Source organism: Oncorhynchus clarkii, chromosome 24 (assembly GCF_045791955.1).
Source record: "Oncorhynchus clarkii lewisi isolate Uvic-CL-2024 chromosome 24, UVic_Ocla_1.0, whole genome shotgun sequence".
In the NCBI taxonomy this organism is placed as follows: domain Eukaryota; kingdom Metazoa; phylum Chordata; class Actinopteri; order Salmoniformes; family Salmonidae; genus Oncorhynchus; species Oncorhynchus clarkii.
The window spans coordinates 3,783,061-3,810,738 of record NC_092170.1 but is presented as its reverse complement, the minus strand read 5'-3'; the positions used below and the strand labels follow the sequence as shown (position 1 = coordinate 3,810,738).

Sequence of the window (27,678 nt, the reverse complement as noted above, 5' to 3'; positions counted from 1 at the left end):
CTTTCACAGACTAACTCAGCATTTGATTACAGGCTGGAAGATTCTTACCACAGCGTTTATAAAACAAAAACAGAAGTTTGAACACTGGCATACTCTAGTAACCCCAACAATACACATTTTCTGTTTAAACCCCCGGACAAACACAACTCATTCAACTTGTCAAGGAGTTGATTATTAGTTGACAAGTAAAATCAGGTGTGCTTGTCCGGGGCTACAGCAGAAAGGTGTACTGTTGAGGGTACTCGAGGACCAGAGTTTGGAACCAATGCTGTAGGATACGCCATTATAGCCACTATCCACCCAAACCACTGACTGCACATTGCAAATCAAACTCTCCTGCTGCTTATGAAAACAGAAGGGGACATGGAGTCGTGGCCGATGCAACATGAGACATGTTGCAAGGACTTTGAGATGTAAAATTATCCCCATTGTTTATAGAAAGATCAGCTCGAGTTGAGACTGGAAAGGGCGAGAAATAGACAGAGACGAGGGAAAGAGAGACGAGAGAGAAAGATACAGTTAGAGAGACCGAGACAGGAAGGCAGACGCACAGAGAAAGAGAGGTTGGTGAACTCACAATCCTTCCCGGAAGCCGTCGATGAGGGCCTGGAAGAGGGGCTTGTTGTGGGGGATGGTCTGCAGGATGTTCCCATCTGCAGTGACGTAGCCGATGGCCCACTGGCCCAGTCGCGTGCAGCTCAGCCTGAAGATGTAGCTGTGACACACACACACACACAGGACTAATGACAATAGGGAAAACACTCCCCAAAAAATGCCCAATCCCAGCTCATCCCCACGCTAAGCAAACTCCTGGTGAGCTTCTCTGTCCTGAGTTCAATACCAAAGGATATATTTTCATTAACAAGCCTTTTATAAAGCAATTGCAGGCATTACAAACTTTTGTAAACAATATACTGTACATGCCTATAAATTGTATTGCTTATAGTGTGAGTGTGCACACTATATGCAATTCAATTTATAAGCGTGTACAGCATACGCACGCACACACAGGCACAGCTTACAATGCTTACAATGCTTGGAAACGTTTACAATGCTGTACGCACTCACAACGCTTGGAAACGTTTACACAGGCACAGCTTACAATGCTGTACGCACTCACAACGCTTGGAAACGTTTACAATGCTGTACGCGCTCACAACGCTTGGAAACGTTTACACAGGCACAGCTTACAATGCTGTACGCACTCACAACGCTTGGAAACGTTTACACAGGCACAGCTTACAATGCTGTACGCACTCACAACGCTTGGAAACTTTTACACATCACAGCATTATTAATGTGAATACACCATCCACACATAGTTAAGTAACACTTATTCATTCAAATCATTTTAAAGAGTCACCAATTTTGTCATCTAGGAATAAGAGGCTGAACGAAGGCTCAATACTTGTGTCACACACTTGCCCTCTTGTTGGAGCGAGTACTGACATCCGCCCAGTCTCTACAATAGACCTATTGATGCTAGGTACCATGCTGTTCCATGTGCCACAAGGGGGGGGGGGGGGGGGGGGGGGGGGGCACGTGAGACTAGGGGTGAGGGTGGACTGGCGCCTTCTGGTGTCATTGTGCAAGTGTGCGTTCGACAGCCAAGCTGGCGGTGCTCGCCAGAGTGTGTTAGGTCGAGTTTGTTAGTGTGTGTGTGTGTGTGTGTGTGTAAGCTCATGACAGGCAGACTGTAAGAAAGCAGTGCGCCTTAACAGTAGTCTAAGTAGCTGTTTTTGGAGTGTGCGAGTACGTGACAGCACGGGCAAGTCTCAAGTCAGTGACCATCACATATGTTGAAGGGAGAAGAATAAAGGTAAATATGTAAAGTCATGGTTTTAATGAGAGAGTAACTTGAATGAAAGTGTATAATTAAGCAATAAGGCACGAGGGGATGTGGTAAATGGCCAATAAACCAGGGCTAAGGGCTGTTCTTATGCACAATACCACAACCCCCCCCCCCCCCCCCTTACTGCTATTATAAACAGGTCACCAACATAATTAGAGAAGTAAAAAATAAATGGTTTGTCATATCTGTGGTATACGGTCTGATATACCACAGATGTCAGCCAAACCTGCATTTGGGGCTTGAACCACCCAGTTTAGAATAAAACATCATCCTCCTCTCTCATTGTGTTTGTGCATCGACAATAGAGGAGAAAGTGTATCTGGCTGAGGTGTGTGCGCACACGCATCAGGGTGCATACGGTGTGTGTGCCCGTGTGTGTGTGTGTTAATGTGCGCATGTGTCTGTATGCAGACTCTCTCACTGACCTGCCAGGCTTGTGGATGAACTTCTGCAGCCGGGCCTTGACCTCATCGTAGGTGAGGAAGGCCATGTAGCCCGGGTGAGTCACCGCCAGGCTGTTCCAGTTCCTCAGCAGAGACGACCAAGGCTGCACACACCCACGCAGCACAGAGCAGAAGGTGAGTCACGTCGCCGCAGAGTGGTACAACACAGCGGCACAACACAGTGGTACACCGTGGCGAGTAATGCAACAAATCATGGCTGACTCTTAAAAGCTCCCTTTACTTTCTCCAGAGATGCAACCTTATCTTCATGTCAGATCTGCCCCCGGGGAATGGTAATGTGGTAACGACAGTGAGAAGCTACGAATGTACTGTACTATGAGTCAATCACCCTGTGCTGCAATACGACTGCCTGTGTGACTCAAATTAGAGAGTGTTCAGAGTACCCTGACACACCACCAGGAACTATTTTTCAGCCGTCTGGTCTTAAAATGTATGCTCGGTGACAACAGAACAGAGGAAATAGAGTTAGGCCAGTGTTCGTGCAACTTCTACTGCTAGCAGATGGAAGCTAACGCACTATGACAAACTCGTTTCAAATTGACTTAGCAATTAGACTAGGATGCGTAGCGGTGCGAAGGGGGATCCACACCAGTGAGTTTGTGAGGTCTCTTGACACGTCAAAAACTGTGAAAGAAAGCGTGAAGTGAACTCGTGCTGATGGTTTAGTGGCAAAATGAAGTGGAAACAAAGTTACCAAAGACCGAGCCTTGTACAATACAGTCAACCAATGGGTTATGCATGTATGGGTGACCCAACAGACGGCAACAATGCCATCCTGTCACTTCCTCTTCTAAAAGACGCATTCTCCGATGTCATTTTTAACTGTAAAATGTGAAAGTATTTTAATTAAGACACTTCTCTTAGCCCACGCCCAATGAACACAACCCTAGGACGCGACCCTTGAGTCGGCTAGGCTACATCAGCCAGCTTTCACTTCCGGCCACAACACGAACGGAAAGAAAGCGACCTCACACCCATCGTAAAACGCATTCCTCTGTACCCTGCTGAGTGTCAAGCATGCAGCATCACCGATGAGAGCCGCTAGCAAATCTACTAACGCGCTACACCTAACCGTCAGATAGCACAGGAACCATAGTCATAGATAAGACATACCGGGCAGACGGCAGTCATATGTATATAATTATGTACTACTACAGGCAAAGGAAGCTAGCAAGTAGCAAATGCATACGTCACAAAATGGCACCCTATTCCATATAGTGCACTACTTTTAACCAGACCAGTCGTGTGTTACTAACTGGAAATGATGCCTCCATCCAATTCTGCCCTACTGCAGTTTATCCACTATCGCTCTATCATACAGGTTCATTCACATGCTGATGAGAAGCACGACCTTGATGTGCAGGGGGCTTCAAAAGAGCACGAGCGCTCTCGGCAAACACGCCGCGGCTATTTCGAGGGCGCGTCCAAAACCCAAATAAAGGGCATGTATTCAGCTGTTCGGCACGACTCGCAGACAGCCAGCCACCTAGGTTGCACTGTATCCAATCCACTCACTATCACACAAGCCAGGGAGCTAGCTGGGGCCTAAAGAAAATACAAAATAAAATGTTGAAGAAAAAACAAGACTGAAGAACACTTCCCCTCAGGGAACAAATACTAGTCGTGCCTTAGAAACAACAAAAGAAACAAGTGACTAAAAAGGGGAAAGTTTATATAAACCTTCCCTATGAGATATTGAAATTGGCATGTAAGTGGCGTCGGTCATATTCATTAGGTACCAAACGGAAGAAAATGGATTGAAACAAGGGGCAACTACTTGCATTTGTCCAATTGGGACAATTACTTACGGGGGACATTGGTTGTTGGTCTTTTAGCATTTAGGCCACTGCACACAGGCACAGCAGCACTAAACATGACGTGTGTGAAATTCATCTCGGGTGAACGTACATTAGTCCAAGACTAGGCTTAATCTGTGTCTGGGAAACAGCCACTAGAACTTTTCCCAATGCAACTAGATTAGCGATGCGTCACTAGTGGATCAGAATTGCAAAAATGTCAATAACGCAGTCATATTTCCTAAGGACTAGTCAGATCCCGAGGTCCTTTGTGACAGGACAGGTACGTTTTAGTACAGTTTGTTCCTCACAGCTGACTAGCAGTGAAAGCATGGCCCAGTAAGCTCTCTCTGTTCTCTGTACGGTGGCCACTTAAAAACTTGAATTAGCCCCCAAAAAGCCACTCCTCTCCTAGGCATTTAACAATTTCATCTAGTCCCGACTCCCTGTAAGCAGCGATTCTCAACTGGTAGGTCCAAGGTTTTGAATGGGTCATGAGTGGTTTTACTTTTATTTATTTTTATACAGCAGTCTGAATTTAAATGACTAAAACCAGGTATAAAATGTTTAGAAATAATGAACCTAAATTTTTTTGTAATAATTTAACCTCAACTACTTTTCTTCAATCATAGTATTTTCAATATAGAGTTATTTATTTAGCAGATTTGGTTGATTTTGGAGTCTCAAACCAGAATATGGGTTATTGACAATAAAAAAAGGTGGGACTGTTGTTCCCTTGCCATATAATTAGCATATTTACTGTCAATATAGGATTGAACTGTTTTCCAGACCGTAATTTTGGCTAAAATAAAATAAAATCGCGATGCGAATATTGGATCGCGACTAAGACAACCTGGTTCAATTTGGCTCCTGAAGCAAAACCAGTTGAGATCCACTGCTGTAAAGTGGGTTCTTTAAGAATTGGAGACTGCATTATGCCAACGACAAGAGCCAGCAAGAGGCCTCAATTCAGCCTAGAGACACGCAACGCAGCCACTACAAAACACTGGCCCTCTCTCTCAGCAGGCAGGGTTGCAGGCAACAGCCACCCGATACCTCATAGCAGAGAAACACACATGTCCACAATAAGTATTGCTTTGCCAAACTCATGTGTAGTTAGAAAGTGCGGCTATGGTAAGAAACTATTGGCTACAGTGATGGCCATTGTTTGGTCCATTACCCCCAGCTTTTAAACCGTAGATAGGAGTTAGTGATGGTATGGAGGACTATTCTATGGGAGCTACAGTAATATCTAACAAAATTACTGCACTGTCGGAACTAGAAGCACAAGCATTTTCGCTACACTCGCATTAACATCTGCTAACCATGTGAATGTGACCAATAAAATTTGATATCCATAACACAAATACATTGTCTGACTCTTTTCTCAACTCATCTCTCAAGAGAAATTGTGTACATTGGCGCAGTGGAGTGTAGTACAAGGGGGGCTGTGTGTGAGTGTCTGTTTGAGTGTGTGCGACCCTGAATTTGAGTGTGTGTGTGTGCGTGCATCTAGGCATGCGAGTGTGTGTGTATATCCATGCACTTGTGCTGGTGTTTTTGTGTGGCCATGCGCATGTACGTGTGTGTTTGCACGTGCGTGTGAGTATAGGCCCAACCTGGAAAAGCCTGGTGAAGATGTCAAACTCGAAGACGGAGATGTAGTCGTTGCAGGCGAGGTCGATGGTGGACTTGAGGGCCATGGCTTCCAGGCCCGAGCTGATGGGGTGGAACTCGTGCAGTGCCTGCCGGAACACCTTCCAAGGCACTATCGTCCTTAAAACACATCATCGGGACAACAAGTTTACTATACTATACCCATTGAGTTGAACAAGCAACGTTGATGCTGTGTATTAAACCTTCCCTGTTGTTGCACTTACGGTGTCCCACTTCTGATTCTACCCTGAATATGGACGTTCCAAACATGTTATTCGCTACAGCGCAACAATAGTGTTTCGAGCAGGGGTCAGCTGCGACATAAAAGCCACGGGACGATTTTGTCATTTTTCTGGAGCCATTTTTGGTCAGGCCATATGAAATCTTGTGGGCTTAATTTGGCCAGTCGCTTTTCCTGGTTCTGGGTGTTTATGGTGACTGACAAAAATGTGACTAATAAAAAGAGTTTGGTTTAGGAGGGAAAAAAAAGACTCCATTAACTACTTTCTATCGGTTTACCTAGGCTAACTCACGTAGCTTCAAAAATCAAAGCAATTTCTTTCTTCCAGTTTCCATCATGTGGTGCATAAATATATCCTATCTTACCACATAAATGTAAATACTTTCACTATGACTGGCTAGCCTGTTGTAAATGTCAACTTTTTGTAGAGAGCAGGGGTGGACTCACTTGTCCCCAAATGATCTTCTCCAGAACTCGGCGGCGTCAGCCTTGGTGATCCTGAAGTTATCCCCCTGGAACAGGCCGTTGGGGAAGATGGCTTTGAGCTCAGCCAGCATGTGACTGAAGATCAGCGACAACTTGGTCAGGTTCCGTCTACAGAAGAGGAACAGAGAGAGAGAGTATTATACAACTTGACGATGGATGGTTCCTCACCCTGAAAATAGTCTTATGGGCCAAGACAAACTAATCCATGGTGTGATTCCCTAAAACAGCCACTACACATTTCAGCTAAATTTAGCCACCGATAACTAATATGTCATGTTAACATGGCTTTGTAATTTCCACACCACAACATAGAGGCCAGGTGCTGAACTCCATGGTGGAAGCTGTGAGTGAGTGAGTGAGTGAGAAAGGGACTAGACCTCCATCACATTACACACGCTAGCCTGGGTGTGCAGGTTGGGGTTCGACGGTAGAAGGGAGGGGTTGGAGGCCCCAACATGCCTGGCACACTTTTCCGATTCCAGAGGCCCCTGGGCAGATGAGCAACGAGGCAAGAGGCAGGCGGGTGAACGCAGTGGCGACGAAGTGGCAAAGAAAGCACGGAATAGCACAGTGAGGGATTGTGCGAGGCTCTTGGGGGAGGGGGGGGCTGGGAAAATTGACATGCACAAGGGAGCGCGAGAGTGTGGCGGCAGCATCTCTCCCTCTCTCCAATGCCAGCACAGAGGAAGGGTGGGGAAGGCCGTGTAAGGGGATAGAGGAGAGGACAGAGCCTTATGATGAGCTCGAAAAAGTGAGGATACAGACACCTTGCCAAATTGTGTGAGCGTGTGTGTGAGCGTGTGTGTGTGAGCGTGTGTGTGAGCGTGTGTACACGCCTGCGGGGGGATTTTTTGACACTCCACTGCCAAGACGAGAAGAAAAAGAAATGCAGCCTCTTTTTTTGTGAATGTCTTTGAGTGAGGCGAGGCATTCTGCAGCAGAAGCCCATCTGCCCAGCTAGAAATCAGTCCTGTTTCCCCTCGTCACCTTGACACCACCCTTGCAAAACTAAGCCCGTCTGACAATTCAATTCTCTAACCCCTCCTTCACACTTTCCAGTTTAAATGTCAAATTCAACCAATGTGCTTAATTTAACCACAACAATTTATTTTCTGCTGGAAAAGTATGCCAATTATAAGTGCCCACATTTCTAGAAGGGGACGTCCTGTTGGTGAGGTTGACATTACTGACCCTAGCTAACCGAGTGGGCAGTGACGGCAAACAGAAAGCGTATATTGGATTCACCTTTACACGCACGCTGTTTGTGTCAGTGTAGTCTTGCGTTGCCATACCGCTAAAATCACGCCACTGTCACACCTCAGAGGTCGTGCAAAAATAATTTGAATGGCCTGCTGGCTCCCAGCGGCAAGATTTTGATTGGTTGCTACATTTCAAGAACCCTCCCCCACATGCCGTTGGTGCTACGTGTTATGTTCATCACCGTTTTCAGACCAGGAAAGACACATTTTGCAGAGTTGCTCCACATGCTAGTTAGCACAATTGGAGTTCCGCCCAAGCAAGGCATTTGAATGGTTTGATGTGTTGCGTCACCGGGTGTCCACCTCCTTTTTACAATCTTTCTGTCATGAACTTTTCCTGCCTTCCAGTTTTAAGGAAGCCTGGTTCTTGACAAGGCTAGTGTGAGGGCATTGCTCTGTAGGTGGCAAAGTGCCCTCGGTGAAGCACAACTGTGTCCCGTCACTGGTGTGAGAGAGACTAGTGTGTATGTGTCTAGTCACCATTAAGGGTCACATTCTACAAGACAGCGAGTTAAACTGCCAATCCCGAGAGTGATGTTGTAGCTTATGAGTTTACAATGCGCCTGCCAGCGTGTCTGTTGTATGTGTGTCCTCATATCTCTGACTAGGGTAGAACTTGGTGCTACAACTCTTGCTCTGTATTTCTGTGCGCGGCTGGGCATGGCTCCAATGCTACAAGGCTAAGCCAAGAGAGGCAGGGAGCCTTTAAACCTTTAAACTGCATCTCCTGTATGTTGTTTGATACAGAGACTAGCCTAGTGGACAGTGGAGACAATACACTGTTTAGCTATTCCTATCCTATCAGAGGGCAAGGTGGCGCTATTAACACATTGTTTAGGCTTATCATATCTTCTCAGATCCCAACAAGTGCATATAGACTTGTCCTCTACTCTACTCTACTCTACTCCTCTGTCTGTATGCGTCATCTGCTTTAACTCAAAACCAGTCTTCATAGATACAACAATAGCACCAAACGAAAGTTAGTTAGAAAGTCCAAAAGACTACGCCAAAAAAAACAACACAAACCCATTCATTATTTATGGCCATTCCTTTTCGTCTGAAAAACCCAAGGACATCGTTAGCCAGAGAGAAGAGAGGAGAAAAAGGAGAGGAGAGAAAGAAAAGGAGGGAGAGAAAGAGAGTGTTTGAGTAAATGCAACCTCAGGGCGTGGGCGGCTGTGTGTTTTGCTAACCCCGGCGCAGCACTTCTTTTTCTTGCGTCCCAAATGACACCCTATTCCCTATATAGTGCACTACTTCTGACCAGCGCCAATTGAGCTCTGGCCAAAAGTAGTGCACTATATAGGCAATAGGGTGCCATTTGGGATGCAGTCATTTTCTTATTCTGCACGAGCTACAGGAGTTAACCCGCAGATACATATACCCCCTCCAATCCACCATAGCCTCGACAAGAGCATAGACCTGCGCTGTTACCGTGGCGATGGGCCAAGCTATCCCTGGATACGGAGCTCGTGGTGACCCCCTCCTCCTATAAGGGCCTGACCTTTGACCAGCAGCTGGCTGCTCCCTTCCCATTTCCAGTTTTCCGCGATAGAAGGCTAGAAAGTTAAGGCGGCGGCCCACTTGAAGCCAATTACTGGCGAACGGACGGTCTGGGGGACTAAATCACAGTGGCTGGTGGCACTACACATTAGGCCTACATGACAATCGGGGAGAGAGGGATTGACATGCTGTAAGCCTGGTGGTAGGCCAACTCTCAATGCAAAACAATGTAGCAGTCGGGCTGTCTGTGTGTCTGTGAACTAGGACCCTCAACACCCACCGTGCAGCAGTAACACAATCACACCACAGTAGTCCTAGACACTTCTACAGAGAAAAACATCGCAACCACACTGGGTTCCCCTTTCATCACATTATACATTTAACTCTCCGGAACTGGCTGCTCACCGGATCTCTGTCAGGAAACAGCAGTGACAGCAGACTTACGCACACAAACAAGTGCGCTTGAGTGCACGCACGCAGAGACACATACTTTGACTGACACACCAACCCAAAACATAGAGGCTCACTTTTTCTTATTTTTCTATTAACCGTTTAATTCCTCTTATATCATCCACCCTGATAAAGACTGAAAGACACGAGTCGCCGCCTAAAAACGCTCCACTCGAAAAGTGCTATTCCGTGCTAACAGTGTTAGAGGAAGCGACCTGTCTAAATTCCTGTCTAAATAGCCTTACGTCGCATATTTGCTGTGTCCCCAGGTCAAATAAGGAACTGTTTAAAGCCTAATGTTCCTCATAACCCAGTAGGAGAACTATACAGTCTATATTATTTTGAAACTGGCAGCAGCAGTATGCCATAAATAAACGATGCAGTGTTGCTTCCGTGTGTGCATACGTGTGTGTGTGTGTGTGCATACGTGCATACGTGTGTGTGTGTGTGTGTGTGTGTGTGTGTGTGTGTGTGTGTGTGCGCGTGTGTGCGATCGGGCTAGGGGTGATGTGCAGGCCAGTGTAACTCAAGCTGAAACGGAGCCCAGGAAGCATTAAGTGCATTTCCATTCACAGCAGCGCTAACAGTTTGGCCTGCATGTGGCATGATGGGTAAAATGCCCGTCAGTCGAGGGCATTTCACAAAGCCAAATTAAGTCAGAGTAGATAACTGGCATGGTCCCTAATGGCCTAATGTGAAATAAAAAGTCTTTGTCCGAAATGGCACCCTGTTCACTGCATAGCGCACTTCTTTTGACCAGGGCCCATAGGGCTCTGGTCAAAAGTAGTGCACTAAATAGGGAATACGGTGCCATTTCAGGCGCAACCCAACATTAATCTATTTTGGACTGCTCGACTAAAAAACAAATCTCGGCTGACCGTCAGCCTATCGAAAAAAACAATAAACCAGTCGACTAAATTGGGTCAGCCCTACCTGTATGGCAATACGTTGAGAAGTTAAATATAAAGGATATGCGAACATTGCGAGGTGGAATTGAGATACAGTAATGGTAGTAGACTACCGGTGCAACGCTTAACCATCTGAAGGGACCGAGACCAAAACCATTGCTGGCAGCTGTATTGTGAATTCACATTGAATTGTAGGATTTTTTTCTTATGGACAAATGTATTTAAAAAAAAAAAATGCTGTTAAAAGATTAAGAAATGTTTTCCATTTCTCACATCCAACCACAAATTGTCTGTCTGATCTGACAGAACGTGTCAAGAAATAGCCCAAAATTCTCAGACAGAACAGTATTGGAGTTACATATTAGTAACTGCTGGTACATGAAGTGGCAAAGAATGTCAAATTCAGCAGCGGCAGGTAGCCTAGTGGTTAGAGAGTCGGGCCAGTAACCGAAAGGTTGCAAGATCAAATCCCTGAGCTGACAAGGTAAAAATCTGTCGTTCTGCCCCTGAACAACCCACTGTTCCTAGGCAGTCATTGTAAATAAGAATTTGTTCTTAACTGACTTGCCTAGTTAAAAGGTTATATATAAATAAGCAGACTCAGAGTGATGCTACAGTATGCAAAATGCAGGCTCTCTCACATTCTCTGCATGTGCCCTAAAAATGTACACATCCTTTGGAATGATTTTGTTATCTGGCAGTGCATTTCCCTATTGCTGAAATTGATCCGTTTGCGCAGACCTTTGCCAGCAAATAAGATGGGAGAGATAGTCAAAGCCAATAGCCTGCTACTGAGTGAGGAACTATTGTCTTACCAGCAGCCTGGTATAGAAAATGGCTAGTCTATAGAAAATGGGAAGTCATATCCACGGGGCAGGCTCAGGGCTTTGAGGGACTAATTTAGCAACTGGCAAATGCCCTCTGCAAATAGAGGGATGTTGTGGTACTAATGCTGGCAGGGACATGAACTTGGCATGATACCACAGAGTTCCGGCAGCACAGATAGGAGGCAGAGAAGCAAGCCCCTTTTCATAGCAGCTACATACGACAACTGTTTTGTCAACATTTGAAAAGCTAACAAAATGAAACCATTTGCAATAGTTTTGTCTGCTTATTTAGAGAAGAGACTGAATGTGGCATTAGAAGAGATGGACACAACAAAAGGGGTTGTGTGAGCCACTGAGGCACTATCAGGGACGTGCAGACTAGCTTGAGACTGCCAGGTGCAAGAAGATATGGGAGGCTTCCTCTGTCTGCAGAGAGAAAGGAGGGCACAGACAGCGAGTGTCTGCAGTAGTGAGGAAGATGAAGTAGGAGGCCCATGGCCAACCATGCAGATCCTTCTCCCAACATCACTGGGGTCCTACCATCTGCAATACCCTCAGCTGTAGCCGCGGAGGCTGCAGCAGGCTGTACAGGGGCTGCATGAATGTAGATGGGAGTCCTTGCTTTTAATGTTGATCTGAAAACATAAATCCAACAAGGCCAGGATCATGGGCATGTGGTGGAGTGACAGGAGGAGGAGAGAGCAGCCACACTAAAAAGGAAAGCCGCACTCCTGTTCTGGTTTCCTGCCCCGTGGATATGAAAACGGGGCTTGGAGTAGAAGAACAGCCTTGTCTCACGCTTCGGACTGCAGATGGATTACCCCTTCCGCCCCGGGACAATTCTCCTGTTGTCCTCGTCCCAAATGGCACCCCACTCCCTAAAAAAAGTAGTGCACTATATTGGGAATAGGGTTCCATTTGGGAACCAGCCCTCCTCTCCCCCCCAGGATATATTAACTACCAGCAGTCAGGACGGAGCGCTGGTCAGGGGCTTAGCCAAGGAAGCCAGATCAAACGGCAAAGCTCAGGGAGGTCTGAACAATATCCGGATATAGGGGAGGTTGGAAGGGCCTATTTCTGCACACATTGATCAGCTCCATACTCAGACTGGACTTTGTGGTTATAAACAGGCTAGCATTTGCTGTGCTCCTTCTCCCTGTTGCGCACCCTCCCCCTCTCTCTGAGCAGGGTAGAAATGACACTAGGTGGCCTGTGAGAAACAGGAAAAGGAAGCTCGCCGTCTACCGGGAAGAAACTGTGTGGCGAGCACAGTGTGTGACAGTGTCACTGTTAATCATTAGTTCCCTTCTAGCAGCTCACAGCCCGCAGCCGACACTTCACCCCCTCACACACAGCAGCGTTGCAGCTTGACTCCCATGTCAGGCCACCACCACACAAAAAGCACAACTAAAATTAGCAAAAGGCTTTCAGTCTACGGTGGTTGTGGTAATCAACCAGCAATTGTCAGAACGCTGAACGCAAATATCACTCTCCTCAGAACTATGGGGGCTGTGTGTCAGTATGTCTGCGTGCAAGACGAGCAAAAAATATTTCTGCTGCTCAAATCTAAATATGGAGGGCCGGACGCCAAAATGAAAATAAACTGAAGAGCAAATTTCGCGGCGGTAATATTGTGGAGAAGTCTGCAGGGCATCTCGGCAACACATCCACCCACTATCGCTCTCTGTACTGCAACGGTCTGAGAAGAAACAACCGTGTGGGACGACCACGTAATCGTCATATCATTCATAGCTAGCATCCATAATTTTTCACTTAAATGGTGCTCCGTCTTTATCAACAACCAGAGGAAAGGGAATAGCTAACATTTTGTCCATACAGGAGACTATTTAAGTCGAGGCTGAAGCTAACACTGTATCAAACTGTTATAACCATCTCCAGCCTATCCAGGAGGAACGAGAGTGGTAACGTAGGGCTCTACAGTGCGACCATTTTACTTGCATCTGCGCCTAAATATTTAGCCGTGCGACCTGGAATGTTAATTTGGGAGCACAAGCTTTAATATGTCAAAAAAATGTCATTGTGCTCCTAAAATTCTGTGTGTCTGCCTACATCCCTGCAAGCCCCACCTCTCCCATCTCCTCATTGGTTTTCAGGAGCATATACCCACGTGGGTGATTGATTGAAAGACGAACTAAGGTCCACACTCCAGTCCAGTTGGTGGTGGTAATGCACCTTAAAAAGTTGGTTGCCAACTGCCATAATAAGCCCAAAGAAGAAGCCTTAACTAGAAACAACAGTTTACCCTTTTATCTGTGGATTAATTGTCGAAGTAGAGGACCTTGCTCATTTCAAGTAAAAATAAAACCCCAATGTTTATATCCCGGGACAAATTAGCTAGCAACAGCAAGCTAGCTAGCTAAAATGGCTATGATCGTTTCATGCGTTTCGACCTGTCCCCAAATGAATATAGTTGATTCAGAGTTCGTTTTGATATTTCAACCTCTGTGTCCTGATCGCGTCTGGTGTGGGTGGACAAAAATCAACATGCGCGCACCCGGTTTAGTCAGCATGTAAGGCACACCGTGCTAAGAGCCCTGGTATGGGAGGAGTGTCACACAGCTAAAGCCGTTTGCGGCTGGTAACACACTAACCACGCTACTGGGCTAGAGCCTACTCACTGAAGCTCTCCTCTAGGCACAATAGTGCTCTTTGTCTCTGGTCCCTGTGTGTGTGTGGGGGCTTCATCGGTTACTACCAGCTACGGCTCTAGAACCCACTCGCTCTGTAATAAAGTGATGATGAAAATGTATTTCACAAAGGAGTGGTTAAGACCGTTCAAGTGGGCCCGTTACTTAATGCTAATTCAATTAGGGGGAAGACAGAAGAGGAATGTGAGCCGAGCCTCCTCCTCTCCCTTAGTGTCAGCACAAGGAGACTCATTGTCCAAAAAAACAGAAGCCATGCAAAACTACAGGCAGAGAGTCATCGCTACTCTGATTTGTTGCATTAAAAGAAGGAAATTAACCACAGTTTTCATAAAAAACGTTTTTTTTAAAAGAGTTGTGTTTTGAGTACATTGGAGATGAGCTCAGGGGCCCAACTTGTGTCAGTTAATTAAAGGAGAAAATATTTGGCCACATCCTGCCATTGATACTTGATACTTAACTCGAGCCATCGTATTCATGCTCCCACTGCGTGTAACCGGTTGACCCTTGGAGAGGCTTGGAGTGTGTCCAGCAATAAGTTAGGAATGTGCAAATCAAGCTTCATTGTCATTTTTAACTGTATAACCTGGGGCCATAGTTATCAACCTGCATTTCTGACAGGATTTATAGAATGCTGTCAACATTAACATGCTTGTTCAACTTTACTAAAGACACTGCATACAATTCCCTTCTCTGAGATGGATAATAGATTGAATAATTTGGCCCCTGAGCTACAAATCATAAAGGGAAAATATGATATTGGTCATGTCAAAAGACGTTAGACTACATTTTGATTAGAAATTTCATCCAAAACGGTGTTCGTTAAATTGATACAATTTAAGGCCAAGTGGCAAACAATAATGCAGGCACGAGGGATAAGTGTGTGAACATGCGGGTCTGTTCAGATAAGACGTAGTCATTGTTTGTGTGTGTCTGAAAGTTGATCGTATGTGTACGTTTGTACTGTGTATGGAGCGATATTTTTTATTTTTGATGTTATTCAAAAAGCTACGATGTTAAGACTACATTTTGTATTTTTGCAATTTCTTTAGCTCCTTTACAACCCTCATGTCTGTGGGAAACTAACGGCAAAGCCTGTGAACACAGAGACAGACAAAACACAGGCAAATAGATCAGCGTCACCCTGACCACAAATGTTCACTTGTACAAACCACAGCACCCTTCTCTTTGGCTGTTACTCAGTACAAGACTACATTGCTCCACTTTAAGGAGGCGCAGAAACATACCCACCGATGAGATCTAACCCGACACCTGCCTGCTAAGACAGGGAGGGGTTCAGCACACACAAAAAAATACCCCCCCCCACTTCACTTCAGACGTAGGAGAAAGAAATTCAGAGCCTTTTCACGCTATTGTGCCGTCCCAAACCGTACTGGCTCAGATCGTTGCTTTTCAACGTGTTCCTTCAAATCACAGTTCCTGGACTTATGGTGGATGTGTAACCAAGGCCAGCACCGTACAGCTCGGCTTAGCTCTGGGCTAACGAAAAGGGTTAATATTCTGGTAGTGAATGAACTGAGTGTGATCTAACATAGGTCAGAGTGCGACCTCACAGGAGCATTTCAGGATAAGACGGCTCAATACTCGCGCTCGTGGTACAAAAACAAAGGCACTTATCTTGATGTCTTGGGGAAGAAAAAAAAAACACAAAAAACACAACAAAAAAAAAAAAAAAAAAAAAAAAAACAGGAAATGGCAATTGTGAGACCAAGAAGTATTTTAGGAAAAGTACCTGAATTTCATCAGCAATGATTTCCACCTCAATCTCCAACAATGTCATCATCTCACCTGGGCTGAGAGTTCTCCTCATACATGCGCTCCTTGCCCTCCTTGAACAGGCTGATGGTCTGCTTGGTCTTCTTGGTCAGATTCTCCATGAAGACGCGGAAATACTCGTTGTCGCCTAGCGTCTCCATCTTGCCCTCGTAGCGGGACAGGATGGTGCGGAGGTGCTGGTAGGTGTCTGGCAGCAGGTCCAGGATGTAAGGTGGGCTGTTCTTCAGGGCCAGCTTGGGGTTCTGGCACAGTCGCACCACCTGGATGGAGGGAGAGGATAGGACACATAGGGGAGATGATGAATCAGCTTACTGAAACACATGAGAAGTCAGCAACGGTGGTGGAAGAGACTTAGTAGTATGCGAATACATACCAAGGTTGGGATCTATTGCTTTTTAATACAATTCAGGAAGTAAATAAAAATCCTATTTCTTGAATTGAAAAGTTGCACATTGTATTCTATGAAGATGTTTTCAATTCAGGAAGTGAATTGACCACAACCCTGACAAGTACCCAAACATTAACTGAACAAACTAACGTCCGTGCACGCTTGAGTGTTTAGCCTACATACACAACGGTCAGTGAAAAGGGGACCATCGATATCACTAAAACGAAACTACCGCTGAACACCATTTGATAAATACATCGGTATGATAGTGTGATGACGTGGATTATATTGATCATAACACTTTTCACCTAAACGTAAAATACTCTAGCTCTCTCTGACAAGTAATCACTTGTGCACCAGAGTGTCGCCAGAGCGTCAAGTCCAGTAAGGTCTAGGGACTACACGGAAGTGAGAGAGTGAGAAAAGCCACTTGGAGGAGAAGTGGCAGAGCGAATGAAAGTGCCTGGGAGAGCGAGTGAGAGAGCAGTGCTGAGATAGCAAACCCTGAGAGTCACTAAGTGAGTCTATTTTAAGGCCTTCAACACAGTGAAGAGAATGAAATAGTCATCTCAGGATTAAAGCTTGCTGTTGGTCTGGTAATAGACGACACACACAGGTCTGTCCCTCTCCAATACACAAAGGGAAGGGCTCTGTTTTCTTATGAATCATCATGTCATGGATTGTACATGAGATGATGCAAAGGGCTGACAATATTTGTTTTTACAATTATTTGTCAGACTCTGACATCTTGGCTGTGTATTGGTTTGCACTTCCTCATTGTCAATCCCCTCAAGCTACAAACACATCTGGTGGGAAATAATATAGCAAAGCATGACATGCAGCTGAGACTAGGGCTGCTGCGGTGACCGTAACCGTATTACGGCAATATTTCTATAGGCTATGCAACTGCAGGAGAAAGAGTGATGGCTGCTAATAAAAAGAGGATCCCATCAGACTTCTATAGGCTAGGCCTACTATATTTATTTCTCAACTTTACTAATATTAAGCACATTGCTTATATTTACAACAGGAGTATAGCCTACCTGGCTGGCATAAAAATAAACCACGGTGAAAAGCATCCTGCATTCGCTATTTAAGTGCATAGATGACAACCTCTTCCTCAATGTGAGCAAGACAAAGGAGCTGATCATGGACTACAGGAAAAGGCGGGCCAAACAGGCCCCCATTAACATCGACGGGGCTGTAATGGGGCGGGTCAAGATTTTCAAGTTCCTTGGTCTCCACGTCACCAACGAACTATCATGGTCCAAACACACCAAGAGTCGTAAAGAGGGAACGACAACACCTTTTCCCCCTCAGGAGACAAAAGGTTTGGCATGGGTCCCCAGATCCTCAAAAAGTTCTACAGCTGCACCATCGAGAGCATCCTGACCGTTTGCATCACCGCCTGGTATGGCACCTGCTGCGTAGGGCCCAGTACATCACCGGGGACAAACTTCCTGCCATCCAGGACCTATATAATAATCGGAGTCAGAGGAAAGCCCATTAAATTGTCAGGGACTCCAGTCACCCAAGTCATAGACTGTTCTCTCTGCTACCGCACGGCAAGCAGTACCGGAGCGCCAAGTCTAGGACCAAAAGGCTCCTTAACAGCTTCTATCCCCAAGACAAAAGACTGCTGAACAACTAATCAAATGGCCACTGGACTATTTACATTGACCACCCCCACTCCATTTGTTTTGTACACTGCTGCTACTGGCTGGTTATTTTCTATGCATAGTTACTTCACCCCTACCTACATGTACAAATTACCTCAACTAACTTGTACCCCCGCACACTGACCAGCACCCCCTGTATATAGCCTCTATTGTTATGTTGTGTTTATTTTTTATTCATTTTTTATTTACATTAGTTAATTTGGTAAATATTTCTCTTCTTCTATAACTCTTCTTGAACTGCACTGTTGGTTAAGGGCTTGTCAGTAAGCATTTCACGGTAAGGTCTGCACTTGTATTCGGTGCATGTGACATAAAAGTTTGGTTTTGATATGCATTTCTTTTCCGCAGCCCGTTTTGATGCAGGTGTATGATAATGGTCCATTTTAAATTAAAACAAAATGTCACACATGTATTAATTTGTTTCTGTAAAGTCACGATTAAATTAAGAATAGTCTGATGGGTGACAATATTAGCCAATCACTTGTGAATGATGCCCAGCTTAAAGGCAAGAAACAATCCCTTTTTTGTTGTTGACTTTTTCGAATCATAGTCACACACCTCATGTAGCCTAGCCCATAAGTCTTACTAAGGTTTGTATCACAACTAGAGGCCAAATAACTTATTAAAATGAAGAACATTAATCCGGGGCGTAGAGCCTAACCTGCATATACAGTGGGGAGAACAAGTATTTGATACACTGCCAATTTTGCAGTTTTTCCTACTTACAAAGCACGTAGAGGTCTGGAATTGTTATCATAGGTACACTTCAACTGTGAGAGACGGAATCTAAAACAAAAATCCGGAAAATCCCATTGTATGATTTTTAAAGAAATTAATTTGCATTTTATTGCATGACATAAGTATTTGATACATCAGAAAAGCAGAACTTAATATTTGGTCCAGAAATGGTTGTTTGCAATTACAGAGATCATACGTTTCCTGTAGTTCTTGACCAGGTTTGCACACACTGCAGCAGGGATTTTGGCCCACTCCTCCATACAGACCTTCTCCAGATCCTTCAGGATCAGGATTGGGGGCTGTCGCGGGGCAATACGGACTTTCAGCTCTCTCCAAAGATTTTCTATTGGGTTCAGGTCTGGAGACTGGCTAGGCCACTCCAGGACCTTGAGATGCTTCTTACGGAGCCACTCCTTAGTTGCCCTGGCTGTGTGTTTCGGATCGTTGTCATGCTGGAAGACCCAATCACGACCCATCTTCAATGCTCTTACTGAGGGAAGGAGGTTGTTGGCCAAGATCTCACGATACATGGCCCCATCCATCCTTCCCTCATTGCGGTACAGTCGTTCTGTCCCCTTTGCAGAAAAGCATCCCCAAAGAATGATGTTTCCACCTCCATGCTTCACGGTTGGGATGGTGTTGTTGGGGTTGTACTCATCCTTCTTCTTCCTCCAAACATGGCGAGTAGAGTTTAGACCAAAAAGCTCTATTTTTGTCTCATCAGGCCACATGACCTTCTCCCATTCCACCTCTGGATCATCCAGATGGTCATTGGCAAACTTCAGATGGGCCTGGACATGCACTGGCTTGAACAGGAGGACCTTGCGTGCGCTGCAGGATTTTAATCCATGACGGCGTAGTGTGTTACTAATGGTTTTCTTTGAGACAGTGGTCCCAGCGCTCTTCAGGTCATTGACCAGGTCCTGCCGTGTAGTTCTGGGCTGATCCCTCACCTTCCTCATGATCATTGATGCCCCACAAGGTGAGATCTTGCATGGAGTCCCCAGACCGAGTGTGATTGACCGTCATCTTGAACTTCTTCCATTTTCTAATAATTGCGCCAACGGTTGTTGCCTTCTCACCAAGCTGCTTGCCTATTGTCCTGTAGCCCATCCCAGCCTTGTGCAGGTCTACAATTCTATCCCTGATGTCCTTACACAGCTCTCTGGTCTTGGCCATTGTGGAGAGGTTGGAGTCTGTTTGATTGAGTGTGTGGACAGGTGTCTTTTATACAGGTAACGAGTTCAAACGGGTGCAGTTAATACAGGTAATGAGTGGAGAACAGGAGGGCTTCTTAAAGAAAAAGTAGCAGGTCTGTGAGAGCTGGAATTCTTACTGGTTGATAGGTGATCAAATACTTATGTCATGCAATAAAATGCTAATTAATTACTTAAAAATCATACAATGTGATTTTCTGGATTTTTGTTTTAGATTGCGTCTCTCACAGTTGAGGTGTACCTATGATAAAAATTACAGACCTCTATATGCTTTGTAAGTAGGAAAACCTGCAAAATCGGCAGTGTATCAAATACTTGTTCTCCCCACTGTATATAAGCAGTGAGTGAGTTTCAAGTTTGGGGAAGCTCCCTTTTCACCATAAAAATGTACCTTTATAAATTATAATAAAAGCATTGCATGCATAATTGCGGTCACTTTTGATAATGGTGTTTTCCCGCTAACGGAACATTTGCGCTTATAGCCTACTACCATGTGTGCATTGCTGCGCTTATAATGTGATGAAATAGATAAATAGTTTATCAACATTGCATGCATAATAAAGTTTGATGCAAGTGGTTGTATTAATTTACGATCCATCGTATCCCACAACTGTCCCGGACTAGGTATGGAATATTTAATTCCTCGCACAGAATAAGTCGATTTTGGCACTATGGGGGATAGTAGATTGACAGAGGCTGTGCTTTTGCTGTTTGTTAGGCCTACTCATCTTGTAGGCTGATGAAAAGTAAATGTGGACAGTTCTTCTAATATCTTCAATATGCACCTCGGAATTAGATAAGGACGCGCGCAATTACGTCCCCGATGTGTTGGCCTTCACTTATAGCCTGTGAGAAAGACCCCGATCGCGTGACGGAGAGGTGTGAGTGAGAGACGCTTTGGATAACACAGCACACTCAGGGACAAGGGAACGACGCAGTACTCTGGGCTGCAGAAGGTGTGGATTTTTTAGGGTGCATTACAGCCACAAAGGGGATGCCGCAGTGAAATTCGAGGCATTAACAAGTGCTTGTCAAATTGTGAATGAGAGACTGATGTAGTGTGTACAGCCTGCGCAAAAAAACACAAAGCATGCCTTTCAAGCAACTTTTTTTCAAGTCATCATTAGAGTCGCATCGTGAAGCATTACAATGTATGAATCATAGCATATAGCCCAATGTTTGTAGAACAACTAAAGTTACATAACTCTAAATTAAGCATATAGGAATACTTATTTCTTTGTTAACCGCTCAACAAAGAACAGCTGCACGTGCGCACTCCCTCAAATCATTGAGAACATTTTTGTTTTATTCAGCTTTGTTCAACTGTGTTCTTCATACTATAAAATAATGCCACAGAATTTTAAGCAAATCTTGTCTGTTAAATGAACTAGTGTAGCCCACAGCCATTCGGCATAGCCACATCAGGACATGACCATTTTCTTCATATCATGGTTCTTTAGACCGGTTTAAAATAAATGATGGATTGATTGTGACAGTGTAGGCTATATTAAATGGATTTGTTAGACTTTCTAAAAATGACTTGTAGGCTATGTTCGGAAGCCAGGAGATGCTAAATGTGTTTACGTTAATTAACGGTCAATTACCGTGAGACCGACCATTATTTTGCTTGACAATCACCACCTGACGAAATGTTGTGACCTCCACAGCCCTAGCTGAGTCACAACCATAAACACATAATCAATATACACCATAAACATGCATGCCACAGCATTCTGTGATGAACGAATAACTTGACCAAAGTGAAACAAGGAAGAGGGCCTATTTTCCAGAAATGAATCAATCATCTACTTTGTCAGCTTCTTCTTTGTGTCCAGTATAAAAGCCCCATCTAAAACAGAGTGTTATCTGTTGTCTACCTTAGACTTACTGGCTACATTCATATTCAACTTGCACTCAGACAAGTCACTCTCCTCGTGCATTATAAAGAGATACAGGAGCAAACTGTCATGTAATAAAATGGAGAATGTGACTGTCGTCTCAATTCTGCACTTGAACCTATTCCGTCTATTGAACTCAGTCATCATAAACACCACCAAAATTCACAATTTGATGCTGAATTGGCCAACCTTCAAATTAACCCACCATGTCTTGAGTGGCCTAGTCACAGAGCAGGGCTGGTTGCATCTGCTTAGTGAGCTCCAGGCTGATCTTATCAGTGGAATAACATGGTGATCAAAAGACAACACACAGAGAGAAGAGGAGAGAGGAGAGAGAGCAGGAGGGGGTGAGAGATACAGAGCAAGATAGTGACAGAAAGAGAGAGAAACAGAGACCTGCTTTGGCAAACGTTTCCCATGCCAATAAAGCCCCTCAAATTGAAATTGAAAGGGAGAGAGAGAGACAAACACAACAGAGAGAAAGACAGAAACAGAGAGAGAGACAGATGCCTGGGCCCTGACAGTAAATCTCAGTACGCCATCAAAAGGAACATAAAATTCAACAAACCAATTAGGATCTGTCAAAAAATTCTTCACTCAGTTATAGAACTATTGTTGTGAGATCTGGGGTCCTCTCACCAACACCAAATTGAGACTCGCAAAAATATCCTCTGTGTACAATTTAAAACTCCAAATAATGCATGCAGAGCAGAATTAGGCCGATACCCGCTAATCAAAATCCAGAAAAGAGCCGTTAAATTCTACAACCACCTAAAAAAGAAGCGATTCCATAACAAAGCCATCACCTAGAGAGAGATTAACCTGGAGAAGAGTCCACTAGGCAAGTTGGTCCTGGGGCTATGTTCACAAACAGACCCCAGAGTCCCAGGACAGCAACTCAAATAGACCCAACCAAATCATGAGAAAACAAAAAAAAGATAATTACTTGACACATTGGAAAGAATTAACAAAAAACAGAGCAAACTAGAACACTATTTGGACCAAAACAGAGAGTACACAGTGGCAGAATACCTGACCAGTGTGACTGACCCAAAACAAAGGAAAGCTTTGACTATGTACAGACTCAGTGAGCATAGCCTTGCTATTGAGAAGGGCCGCTGTAGGCAGAACTGGCTCTCAAGAGAAGACAGGCTATGTACACACTGCCCACAAAATGAGGTGGAAACTTAGCTGCACTTCCTAACCTCCTGCCAAATGTATGACCATATTAGAGACTAGAGGTCGACCGATTAATCAGAATGGCCGATTAATTAGGGCCGATTTCAAGTTTTCATAACAATCGGAACTCTGTATTTTTGGACACCGATTTGGCCGATTTTTAAAAATGTTTTTTACACCTTTATTTAACTAGGCAAGTCAGTTAAGAACACATTCTTATTTTCAATGACGGCCTAGGAACGGTGGGTTAACTGCCTCGTTCAGGGGCAGGACAGATTTTCACCTTGTCAGCTCGGGGGATCCAATCTTGCAACCTTACAGTTAACGAGTCCAACGCTATAACCACCTGCCTCTCTTGGCACTCCACAAAGAGACTGACTGCCTGTTACTCGAATACAGTAAGCCAAGGTAAGTTGCTAGCTAGCATTAAACTTATCTTATAAAAAACAATCAATCATAATCACTAGTTAAACTAGTAATATCATCAACCATGTGTAGTTATCTAGCATGTTCTGCGTTGCATATAATCTGACTGAGCACACAAGCATATAAGTATCTGACTGAGCGGTAGTAGGCAGCAACAGGCTCGTAAGCATTCATTCAAACAGCACTTTCGTGCGTTTTGCCAGCAACTCTTCGTTGTGAGTGAAGCATTGCGCTGTTTATGACTTCAAGTCTATCAACTCCCGAGATTAGGCTGGTGTAACCGATGTGAAATGGCTAGCTAGTTAGCAGGGTGCATGCTACTAGCGTTTCGAACGTCACTCGCTCTGACTAGGAGTAGTTGTTCCCCTTGCTCAGCATGGGTAACGCTGTTTCGAGGGTGCCTGTTGTTGTTGTTGTGTTCCTGGTTCGAGCCCAGGGAGGAGCGAGGAGAGGGACGGAAGCTATACTGTTACACTGGCAATACTAAAGTGCCTATAAGAACATCCAATAGTCAATGGTTAATGAAATACAAATGGTATAGAGGGAAATAGTCCTATAATAACTACAACCTTAAACTTCTTACCTGGGAATATTGAAGACTCATGTTAAAAGGAACCAGCAGCTTTCATATGTTATCATGTTCTGAGCAAGGAACTTAAACGTTAGCTTTCTTACATGGCACATATTGCACTTTTGCTTTCTTCTCCAACACTTTGTTTTTGCAGTATTTAAACCAAATTGAACATGTTTCATTATTTATTTGAGGCTAAATTGATTTTATTGATGTATTAAATTTAAATAAGTGTTAATTCAGTATTGTTGTAATTGTCATTATTACAAATAAATAAAATACTAAAATACAAAAAAATAAAAATAAATTGGCAGATTAATCTGTATCGTTTTTTTTGGTCCTCCAATAAATCGGTATCGGCGGTGAAAAATCACAATGGGTGGACCTCAATTAGAGACACACATTTCCCTTCAGATTACACAGACATACAAAGAATTAGAAAACAAAAATCCCATTTTCATAAAACTCCCATATCTATTGGGTGAAATACCACACGGTGTCATCACAGCAGAACAGACTACAGGAGGCGCACAGTACTACATGCCATCTACATGTGTTCAGTGTAGCCAACTGACTGAGGTCAGTCGGAGGGGGTCACAATAAACCCTGATGTGCTTCCAACCCAAGTGCACGAGTCCTGTCAGAGAGCAGATAAGCCTGTGGCCAAGGAAGGGAAGTCCTAGAGTTATCAGTTGGCTAAACGTGCACACACACACGCAAACACATCCAGTCGTGGTGGCCTGGACTAAACCAAAAGATTGCCTCTTAGGCTGTTCCGCATTCCCCTCCTCCGCTCTCTCGCTAACCTCAGGATCGGAGACTGGGACAGAACCAACCCCCCCCCATACCACTGTGCTCTAGATCACGGGTGCGTCCCCTTACGGGCCCTGGTCAAAAGTAGTGCAATATATATGGAATAGGATGCAATTCGGGACGTAACCCATGACTACAGGTTCCTGTTACGATAAAACCACTAAAAAAACATTGACTAGGGACCCAATCAACACGGGAAAAGCAGTAAGCCTGTAATAACCCTCTACACCAATTCTAAACAAACAAAGTCTCCACAAGTGTAATTTGTAAAGTTGTATCCTGCCTCGAAGCATTCTGCTAAAATCAGCATACCATAGAACACATATCGCAGGTTCTACAGTGGTTTTCCTTTCAACAACCCTCCATCGTGGACAAAGTCTTTATTTCTAAAGGTCTTGTGGACACACACACTTCCTCAACTTCGCCTCAGACAGACTAGACTTTGTGTGTGCCATTGATTGGGAGCCAAGGTCACTTTCTGAAACAGAAAAGGAGAACTGACATTGCAGTGTCACTTCACTTTTTCTGTTTGTGTGAAGTGACCTCTTCTCCATACATCATTTTTAACCTTTACTTAACGGAGACAATGCAGATGTGCTTGTCTGGTGGAGAGCAATGCAAACTGGCCAACATGTGCCATTATGACAATCCTCAGGGGCTTGGGTTCTTACAGATAAGAGAAAAGAGTGACAAATGTGTAGACTACTCCTAGAGAAACAAACACAAAAAGGCTTTCTTGTCCTCTGAATCACTGTGATAATTCCGTGTGAATCGCATAGGAAACTAGGGGTCAGCCAGCTACAATTTCCAATAAATTATGTTGTGAATTGCGCCTCTTGTGAAGTAAATGGAGCTAATTCTTTATGATGATCACATGTATTAATTTCCATGCTGCACAAAACTCTGGACTTCATGAGTCACTGCTAGAGTAAGTGTTGGGAGTCGAGCAGTTAGATTGTTGCCACATTGTTTGAAAGTTATTGTGTTTGACATCTGATTTTACAATCACTGATAATTAAAATTACATTTAGCCAGCTAGCTAAATCCCAAATGATGAATAACATTTTACAACCTTATTGCACCTTTGTCAACGGAACGGATTTCTGTTCTGAACAGTAAAATGTAGCTCTGTGGCTATGGTCAAAGCCCAAGCCTAACTTTGCTCACTTAGCTAGCAACTGTTTTCAAGAACCTAATCTGGTATGATGATTGAGTCACCACCACCATGCAAGCGATATTTTCTTGGTCAATGTTGCTAGCTAATGTTAATTCTCTAGCTAGCTGCCTAGGTAGCTGGCTAACATAGATAGCAATCCAGCCACCACCAGCATCAAACTAACTAGCTACAGCCATATAGGTAGTTCTAACTAACTTCAACTGGCTACATCTTCTGCAGATGAATACAATACATTACATATAATTAACTAGCTCATTTACCACTTTCTCTACCAGTCGGTGTAGCCTAGCTGGTCGGTGTAGCTACCCCTAGCTAACTAGGTAGCTAGTACTGTAGCTGTCTAGTTAGCGAGCTGGCTAATTAGCCATTCATGCTAGCTTCCTGAGCCACAGATCATCAGCCGGGTAGCTAGATGGATAGTTATATGACTGCTAGTCACCCACCTTGTCCATTAGTTTCCAGCATTTCTCCACCGTCTTTTTGTCCACGGCCCCTGGTTGGTGATTGGAATGGAGGTGGTGATGGGGCTGAAACGCGTCCTTCATCATCCCGATCAGTCCTCCGCCTTTCTTCAGATTTCCTGCCATATTAGGGTCCACTAGGGTCGGCCAGAGCGACAGTCAAGGCTGGGGGACCGCCCTCCTTCCCCAGTCAGACTAAGCAAAAACCGGGCACCCCCGGGGAAGACAGCGCCCGAATTGGATTCGAGCGAGGGTCCGTCGGGGGGGGGGGGGGGGGGGGGGGGGGGGGGAGAAGGGAGTTCTATCGAAACAAGGCTCCCATTAAACCCCCCACCAGTGGTTGGCTCGAGCCTCGGCGACAGTGGAGCAAGCCGCAGCCGGGTGCTCAACAAGGAAAACTACGGTTGGCAAGCAAGCCACAATGAGAAGAACGCAGATCCGCCTAGTCGACTAAAAGAAGACAACGATATCGACTTGTCTATCAGTCTGATATCCGTGTAGATTTCGCTGTATTCTTATTGACCGACCCTGTTTCCTTTTCAGCTGCTCGCTCTTTCCGTCTTCGTTCTTCTCGGTGACGGGAAGTTGCAGGCTGGAGACAGTCAAGAGTCGCTAGCTTGATAATACGCTTACTGTAGAGGAAGCACTGACCGTGGCGCCAATAAACTAACTTAAAGGGACATTTACACAGATAGAGAAAATCATTAACACAATAGGAAAGGAGACGGGGTGAATAAATACACTTAGAAAAACCAACACTGCCAGCAGTTTCCCCCTCTGTGTGCGCAGCCCTTGCTCTTTCTGTTCATCCCCTTCCGTTCGCGGAACCTCTCCCTGCCCTCGTCCCCCGCCTTGCACAAATGTTGCCCCCCCAACACCTCCTCCAACTACGCCCTCTTCATGCGCGACCTCGAGATGAAAATACAGGCACGCGCGTCTGTTTGCATGTTCAAGAGCATCATCAATTACGGTCGGAAATTATTTTTATTTGGCTGTGTAAATTCAGACACATTATTTTAGCACAGTTTTTTTGGTGTGGTAAATTCCTAACAACAACTGAGGCACCATTCACCTGTGCCCGCTCCTGTGGCATGAACATTATACTTAATGTTGCAGCCTACATAGATGGGTGCTCCATGATAAGTGTGCAGTTGGCACTAACACACGTAAGGCTCTGTCTGTACGGTTGTCGTTTCATCAGATCTCTCAGATGATAATTCAAGTGT

The 27,678-nt window shown here is 44.7% G+C and overlaps 1 protein-coding gene across 1 annotated transcript in view; it reads right to left on the bottom strand.

Moving 5' to 3' along the window:
• Positions 1–27,241, bottom strand: part of LOC139383194 (E3 ubiquitin-protein ligase CBL-like) — a 33,363-nt gene extending 6,122 nt beyond the window's left edge. The window contains exons 1-6 of the mRNA XM_071127638.1: positions 26,435–27,241; positions 15,918–16,165; positions 6,457–6,603; positions 5,732–5,888; positions 2,278–2,399; positions 578–715 (exon numbers count right to left, since the gene is read on the bottom strand). Of these exons, the coding sequence (XP_070983739.1) occupies positions 578–715; positions 2,278–2,399; positions 5,732–5,888; positions 6,457–6,603; positions 15,918–16,165; positions 26,435–26,578 (956 nt within the window). The 5' untranslated portion in view covers positions 26,579–27,241. The remainder of the gene's footprint in view (positions 1–577; positions 716–2,277; positions 2,400–5,731; positions 5,889–6,456; positions 6,604–15,917; positions 16,166–26,434) is intronic.
• Between the last annotated feature and the right edge of the window lie 437 nt (positions 27,242–27,678).